Below are 8,962 nucleotides of genomic sequence, written 5' to 3'. Positions count from 1 at the left end.
GCTTCATTAGTCATAACTCATAACGTCAATATAATATTGAACTGAATTAATTATTATTCAACGTTCTGGCTGTAATGTAAATTCAAAATTAGAAACGTTTAGGGCTTCAAATTTCTATGTATTGAACCATATTTCTATGCTAACTTCTAACTCAATAACAATTATTAGTTTAATGGTTATGCATATTGTACACTGTTTTATATAATTTAGGTACAGTTAAGTACAACTAGGGCTTCAAATATACCTAACTTATGAGAATCGTCACTTTTCATCATAAAATTCACGCAATGATAGTTTCTAAAGATAAATGAATATGATTAGTATTTATAGACTTATTTTAGGGCGCTAGGCAGTAATTTCAGCACGTTCAGCTGTTTTAGCATGTTGTCAAAATTTTAACTTTGAGGACTAATCGATGATAACACCAAGCAACCAGCCCTTGCTACCAAATTTTACTCCGTTTAAATAGAGAGTATCTTGCGATGTCCGTTCTATTTCTTTTTTTTTTTTCATAAAATACGGGGGCAAACGAGCAAACGGGTCACTTGATGGAAAGCAACTACCGCCGCCCATGGACACTCGCAATATTACAAGAGCTGCAAGTGCGTTGCCTTACAGCCATGCCACAGGACGCGGTGCGGTGCCGCACCGGAGGTCATCTCGCCGGACTACCGGCCACACGGTGAGTGCGGCGCCGCAACGTTTTGCAGTACCGTAGCAGTAGCCGCACCGCGATCGTGTGGCATGGCACTAACTGCCATGCCACACGATCGCGGTGCGGCGCAGCGGTGCGGCGCCTGACCGGTGCCGCTCCGGTTTCCTACATATAAAAATGTATGATATGGCACACGGCGCCGTCCGGTGTGCTCTGGCGCTGCACCGCACGTGCACCGGAATCGAGACGAGGTGGGGAGGGGTGTACGTAATTACGTATTGATGGAGCTCGAGTCCGTCGCGTCGCAGCACCGTGTGGCCGGTAGTCCGGCGAGATGGCCTCCGATGCGGCACCGCACCGCGTCGTGTCACGTGTGGCATGGCTCTTAATTTGCCGGTTTGATTTTGCTCTATTTAATATAATAATATTTCGTTAGTAGCGGCAACTCGTTGCACCGCCGTGGTGTCCTAGCGTATAGAAATAAAGCCCTAATACTAAAACTAAACGACTTTGACGACCTCTGTGGCTCAGTGGTGAGCGCGTTGGTAGCTCAAAGTTGGTCAAGTTGGTAGCCCGCCGACGGAACAAAAAGTTTTCAATGTTCCCGGGTCTGGATGTGTATTAAATATGTGTATGATATAATAAAAATCTTAAATATATGTTGGTATAAAAGTATTAAATATATTTCCGTTGTCTGGTACCTGTAACACAAGTCCTTTAGGTACTTAGCACGGGGCCAGACTGCACGTCAGTCATGTGAAGCGTCCATAGATAAAAAAAAAAAAAACTAATTCAAATATTTTATTTGCCTAAGCCTGGTATCATTTTCAACGACAGCTATTTCACATTCCACGCCTCATAAAAATGTCATCCACGGGCCAAAACATACAGTCTCTCAAGAAAGAGTAGACGCTGTACACAATTTTAAAATCACATAAAAAAATATGAAAACCTTATTGGATCTAAATAAAAATATTTAGATCCAATAAGGTTTTCACTTGATTTACTGTCACAAAACTTACTTACAGTAAACAATAAAATTAACAAGTCTACAAAATGTATTCATTCTTATAATCATATAGCATCAAATGCAAACCAGTAGTTATCTCTTTAACTCTATCGATCACTTCATTGGATCTATCATAAAATTAGCTTAAATACTTAATGGTATAAACTGGTATGGTTCAAATGTAAAACATCTCGATACAATAATATTGTTGAACCTTGGTATGATGTAGGCGTGGCAGCGGCGTAGACGAGCCAAGCTCGGCGAAATTGTTACTTTATGATGTTCTATTGAACTATGTGTGACACATATTGGTGTACTGAAGCGACGGCTATGAAATTGTATGTGTTTACCTACGTGTTTACGAAAAGAGGTGGAATGTAGAGAGGTCATATTATCTACCATCGAGAAAATTGATTTCTAGGCAGTTGACAGACCAACGGCATTTGGTCAGATCATGTCAATTCAATATTAATTGTAATCTATCGGCTGGGTTTGACGTAACGCGACCAAACTACGTAGGCCCCCATCTGCCTAGGAATCAACTTCTCTGATAGTACATATAAAAGCTGAGAGTGGTAAGGTTTGGATGTCTAATGTACTTATTAGATCCTATCTACATTTTAGTAATTTTCTAATCTGTTAATCTAACTGGAATAGCATACCTACCCATACGCTGTACTTAATTTGATGCCGGTATGCAACTTCTAGCTAGAACTTTTGAAAGTTTTACTACACAAAGCTGTAAATCAAAAAGTTATATACCAAGAATGACATTGAAAACTTACTCACACTCGATTTAGATAAAAGTTGGTATGGATATGGTAAATACTTTAATTCCAGGAAAGTATATTAGGTTAGTTTTTGTGGTGGAAAATAGTTGTCGCGTGGTGTTTTGAATGCATAAGAACTTACGAAATACATCTCATCGTATATTCTGTATGCCTCTTTAAAGAGTGTCTTCTGGTACAAATACAAACTAACACCTATCTAAAATGTGCATCTAAAATGTCAAAAATCGCGGCAATCTGTAACTTGAGGCTACATTCCATAGCAGATCAACAATGCACGCAAGGTGAGGCAACTGCCGAAAGGGCAAATTCGATAGATATAAAACGAGTACATCCCCCCATAGAGTATACTTCAACAGTGATCTAAGAACAATCAGCACGATGTCGACACTGGTAAGATCATCAAATCATAATTCATAAAATAAATTTGAATATTCGAGCTCCAATGTATTCCTATCTTTACTGTATTGTTGACATTACCAACTGTTTTACTACAACCTCAAAAGGTGTTGTTGTATAACCTAAAGAAAATTATGATGGTATATGGGATTGGTTGTAGGGTAAATGATTGCCACTTTTAAGTTTGCATTTAAGTTAGTTGGAGGAGGCGAAAATTAAGGGAGGATTATTCTAGGGGGACATATAAGGGGAACATAATGTAACAAAAAAAAATAGAGCAATCATATTATTTTGTCACCAAAGGCCAAAAAACGGTTAAGCCGATAGCTTTTACTAAATTTTTTTCATCCCCCTAACTTTATTAGGCAGCGACCACATAGTAGGACTTGTTATGTGCTGTATTTTTTTAATTAAGTATGCTCTTTTTTAATCTTTGTCTTTTGTTTTTAACTATTAGTTAACTTATAACTATTAGTTATTACATTTAAGTATAATATAGATACTTGTAATATTATTTTGTTATTAGGATACCTCTGCTACATGTACACCTATTTCATGTCTAGGCATATCCTTTGTCTACGGATCTTTTAGTCAACTAATATCGTTCTCATAGAGTTAATCATCAGCAACAATCTCGAGCTGTCAAACGAAATCGAAATTGATTTACGTCGTATACACTTATACAACCATCTTTCTAAGAGATTAAATTGTCAACGTGCCGATAAGTGCCGACTGGACGTCAAACAGATGGAAAAAATTGTTTCTGCTGTCATGTATTACACGTCTCTTTTTACCACGCAGTGTTACTCTATTCATTAGTGTTGTTTCTCTATTCCGCTAGGTATATTAACTTTATGATCGTTGTATACATCCCAGGTACTCGCCGTGACCCTGCTCATCGCGTCATCATCAGCAGCCCGCCTCGACCACCTGGTGTCGGGGTACGGCGGCAACGCTCAGCCCTTTCGCTTTGAGAACGTCAACAATGGCGACGGGACCTACCGCTTCAGGTGAGTTTACTGACTGTGAAAAAAGATGATCATTATTTGGTTAGAGGTTAGAGTCTAGACGTAGTCTAGACTATAGTCACTCAAGTCAAGTAGAGGTACAAGTTGAAACACCCTCCGCAGCTAGCGACACGAAGCTAGCGACACTTATTCATAGAAATACATAGAAAGTGTCGCGACGACATGTCGTCTGCAGTTGTCGCGTGACGATCGTCGGTACCAACTTGTACCTTTAGACTTTACACCTATTGAATATCAGTTATCATCTTCGGTTTATCAGTTTCGTCTCAGAAAATGGGATTGCACCAAATTAATTCAGCAAGTATTCATAAAAATAACACAAATTATGAAAATGTTACTTGCTATAACTACTTTTATGTAAATTTTTGTATGCCTTCTGTTTCGTAATTATTCCAACGAGAGAAATAATAACAAAAATCTACGATTAACTTATACTAGACAAAAGTAGGTCTTAAAATGTTGCAAACAGTGGAAGCAACATTTGACTAAACAAAAATTTAAAGTTCAAAGTCGGTTGCAAGATTTGTTTGATATTTTTCTAGGAAACAATAAATGTTATAGTTTACAGCTTGAACTTATAATCGTAAGGTCAAACAGGTAAAGATTAAGTTCTCACCTTTGGAATGTTAACACCGGTAACCGTATTGGAAATATTAACTGGTGTACAATGTATTGTTTAGCATTTAGAGATATATTGCCATATAATTTGTTATCAAGTATATAAAAGTCTTTTTAGGTTTAAATTGAAACTTATTTTATGAAAAAAGTAAACTAAAACAATGTTATCTGCACAAAATAGAGTTACATGTAGTGTAGTTTAGGTATCATTTATGGTAGAAAATTTAGCTAAATTATCTAATTTAGCTAAATTTTCTACCATAAATGATTTTATGGTATTAGGTAAACTGTATTTTGTGTACAATTCGTAGGCAAATGGAATACTTATATTATTCGATCAAGTTAAGTAAAGCTAATGTTCGTAATTTATCGATCTGTCGGCTGGACTTGATATAAGCCGACCAAATTGCGTAGTTCCGTCATCTGCCAAAAAAACATTTGTTTCTGATAGTACATGAGCATTTTAAAGTTTTTTCAACTTCTAACAGCTACGACACACCAACGGGCATCTCCGCTCGGGAGAGCGGGGCCCCGCGCGCTCAGGGCCCCGAGGGTCCCGCCGTCACCGCCGAGGGGGCCTTCTCCTATACGGCCCCCGACGGCCAGCAGATCTCTCTCTCGTATACCGCGGACGAGAATGGTTTCCACCCAGTCGGCTCCCATCTGCCCACGCCTCCCCCTATCCCTGAAGCCATCCTACGGTCCTTGGAGTACAACAGACAGCATCCATCGTAAGTTTTTTTTTAAATAAAATAAGGGGGCAAACCTGATGGAAAGCAACTACTGTCGCCCATGGACACTCGCAACATTAGAAGAGGTGTCAGCTGCTGGTGCGTTTGCGGCCTGAAATGACTACACGTCTAGTGCCTAAACTTGTCGACAAGAGTTTTTATGCTGTAAAGTTTACCTTAGTTTTACAGCATTAAAGCTATAAAAATAGTTAAATAATGACAAAACTATTATAATATTCTGAAACTGCTCTTAAGTTATGATATAGCTAAATCAGTATTATTCTATAAGGCATATTATAGAGTACGAATGTTATATGGTATGTTATAAAAAATTAAGTTAATGTAGTACCAATTCCCCACCGGAGTGTTAAAAATATCGAGCAACAGCATGCTAGATCTTCAGACCGGCAATAATTAAGGAAGACCCAAGTCTGTCTGTTTGTTTGTCTATCTGTTTATCTGTCTGTTACTTTTTAACGGCCAAACCGTTGAACTAATCTGCTGAAATTTGGCATGGAAATACTCCCCTCCCAGAAGAGGACATAGGATACTTTTTATCCCGGTAAAATGTACGGTTCCCACGCGATAAACGAATTTTGGCGCAACGGAGTTGCGACGTCTGCATCTATTATTAGGAGCATGAAATAAAATTACAAAGAAAATAATCGTAGAAACTCGTTTTAAAATAAAACTTTATTATTTTCAGAAACGAAGGCTCCTACAACGGCGGGCGAAGCGGCTACAACTACTAAGACAATTTTTGGACTATGAAGCAAGTACCTCAAGATGGGTTCTTATTCATAACATACATACAGTTTTTCCTACTTTTTCCGGTGCATATAAAATTTATGAATACCAAGAACTACCTGAGTAATTCCAATTGAAAATTAAAAATAACGCCTTTTACTAATGAAAAGATGCATTACTGTACATACGAGTATACAGACGTTTTACAATATTTTGCTTTGCAATATTAGACAAGAACAAAACATAGAATAACTATAACGTAGTGTGGATCTTTTTATTAGTTAGAAGGTATAAGGGTTGTTTTGACCGTATGTCGAACCTACATTAAAACAATTTGAAGATATACAAAGAATTTTGCCCAAATTTCAAGCACCATGTTTTAAAAGTACCTAAATCAAGCCAACACGATTTGGCAATCGCATAAATCAAAGTGTACATGTATGTTATGAACGCGGACTTATATATTTAAAAGCCTCTGTGATATAGCGTGTGTTTTTGGCGTATTTATGCATTGTAGCTCCTGAATAAAGTTACTGTTGAAACTTATGTTTTGTTTTGAATTAATTTAACCCCTTTCAAAGGTAAAAATGATCATACACGATACGGTTGTTTGATATTAAAAGTAAAATCTTAAACCTTTCATCAAAATCGATATAACATTTTGGACGTGAAGAGGTAACAAACAGAGACAGACAGACAGGCAGACACAGTTTTGCATTTATAATGTTAGTATGGTTATATTATACAGGTTATATTATTATTTAGTTACTTTTCGCAAAACCACTTTGAAAACAAAGGAACGCATTTTCACTATTCCATGAAACATTTATAGTGTCTATTTACATCACATTCAAAGTAATTACAATTTTAAATATACACTATGCATCAATCAAGAGGTTTTTGAGTGGTTTTTAGGGTTCCGTAGCCAAATGGCAAAAAACGGAATGGAATTTGTCATGTCTGTCTGTCTGTCTGTCTGTCTGTCCGTCCGTATGTCACAGCCACTTTCCTCCGAAACTATAAGAGCTATACTATTGAAACTTGGTAAGTAGATGTATTCTGTGAACCGCATTAAGATTTTGACACAAAAATGGAAAAAAATATTAAAAATTTTAGGCGTCCCCATAGGTAAAACTGAAACAAAAAAAAATATATCTAACCTATGCGTGTGGGGTATCTATGGATAGGTCTTTAAAAGTCATATTGAGGTTTCTAATATTATTTTTGTCTAACCTGAATAGTTTGCGAAAGAGACTCTTCCAAAGTGGTAAAATGTGTGTCCTCCCCCCTCTAACTTCTAAAGTAGGGGCATGATAATTCTAAAAAAAATATATAATGTACATTACTATAAAAACTACCAACGAAAATTGGTTTGAACGAGATTTAGCTAGCAGTTTTTTTATACGTCATAAATAGTAAACCTTAATTTAACTTTCATTAAATAAACTGAAATATAAAAATAAATCGAAAACCTTTTAATTTCATAGAAATAAACCTTATTGCTGCTGCAGAACCCTTCATGGGCGAGTCCAACTCGCACTTGGACGGTTTTTCTATGGTGCCTTTCGGAAAAAATATGAACCCTGGGCGGGCGCGCTCATTGTGTGTTGAATTAAATGATTTTGGTTTTAAAGCGATAGTAACTAAATAAGTATCAGTTCCCACTCAGATGTGACACAATACAACGCCGCATAGTAATTAGGACACTAATTCAATAATTCTGTATACAACATAGGAAGATATGAGAGGAGTTGTTAAAAGAAGTCAGCATTGTAATTGACGAATTTGTAAGAAGACTTATACCCATAATTAAAAAAATATATATCGATGATAATATACAATACTGTTATTGAAAGCTGGCCTTTTCCTCCGATAAGTGATACAATTCCCCTATGTTGTTTTTCTATTTCAACACTCGGTTGCTACCTTACTTCACCGTATCGGTTGTCGACGTCAATTTGTAACCAAATACCAATTACGGTTCATCAAATTAGTAAAAATTTATCTAATGATATGTTGCTAGCTCTAGTCTCTACTTAATGATCGGTTCGCGTTTATTTCGATGAATACGTCCTTACAAGACTCTTTCGGCTCGTGGTAAAAGTCAGAAATAACGGCAGTATATTGTAAAATAATTACTTGAGAAACGACACCGACACAGGTGCCAAGATAAATTAAATATTAAATTTGTAAATTTTCATTTGTAACATCATAATATAGTAGCTAAAAGCCGAGCTTTGTGAAGGCTCGCGTCGTCACACCTTGACTGACTGATGAATGATGATAACACATCTAGATATAAATAAAAATTAATTTGTTAAAAGCACAAATAAATAAGCGCGATAGTTTTTCCGTAAAGTGAACCACAAAATGTTCAGGTTGTGAGATATACTAGTATAATAAACGATACTAATTTAAAAATTATTTTTATATTTTGATAGGATCTAAGTGACTATAAAAATATTTTGGTAAGTATATCATTTAATAGTGATCCTATTACAAAAATAATATTCCAAAAAGATTTTGAATATACAATTTTGTAAAATGGTGTATAATACTGTAAAATTGTTTTTTCAATGACGTAGGTTGCTACGCCCGGCTACGCCCGGCTATGGGCTACGCGGGTAGCTGCTACGAAAAAATTTTAGAAATGCATTTTGGGATTTTAAGTTTTGTAAAAATAACCACAACAAAAATATCCAACTTCTTTCTGTAACTGTATATTTTTCCGCAATAAAAAGTACGCTTTATGAACTTTTTATTTAATCAGTTAAGAGGTTTAAACATGCCGAGGGAACAGACAGACAGACTTTTGCATTTTATAATATTTAGAGTGGATGGATTTTAATATTTGTTTTCTTTTTAAGCCCCGACAAAAAAGAGGGGTGTTATAAGTTTGATTTGTACAACTATCTAGTTTTTTTTTTTTTTTTTTTCCTTTTTGTTATCAGCAATCAGCTTTAGTTAAAGCTATAATCTGATGAGGT

The 8,962-nt window shown here is 36.2% G+C and overlaps 1 protein-coding gene across 1 annotated transcript; it reads left to right on the top strand.

The window, feature by feature from the left end:
• Window positions 1–620: 620 nt before the first annotated feature.
• On the top strand, window positions 621–6,088 carry LOC121732678 (pupal cuticle protein 20-like). Its single transcript, XM_042122632.1, has 4 exons — window positions 621–682; window positions 3,715–3,861; window positions 4,986–5,228; window positions 5,935–6,088. The coding sequence occupies exons 1-4, from the start codon at window positions 621–623 to the stop codon at window positions 5,978–5,980; spliced, it is 498 nt and encodes a 165-aa protein (XP_041978566.1). The 3' UTR covers window positions 5,981–6,088.
• The last annotated feature ends 2,874 nt before the right edge of the window (window positions 6,089–8,962 follow it).

This window comes from Aricia agestis, chromosome 12 (assembly GCF_905147365.1).
Source record: "Aricia agestis chromosome 12, ilAriAges1.1, whole genome shotgun sequence".
Lineage (NCBI taxonomy): Eukaryota > Metazoa > Arthropoda > Insecta > Lepidoptera > Lycaenidae > Aricia > Aricia agestis.
This window is presented reverse-complemented; position numbering and strand designations above follow the sequence as displayed.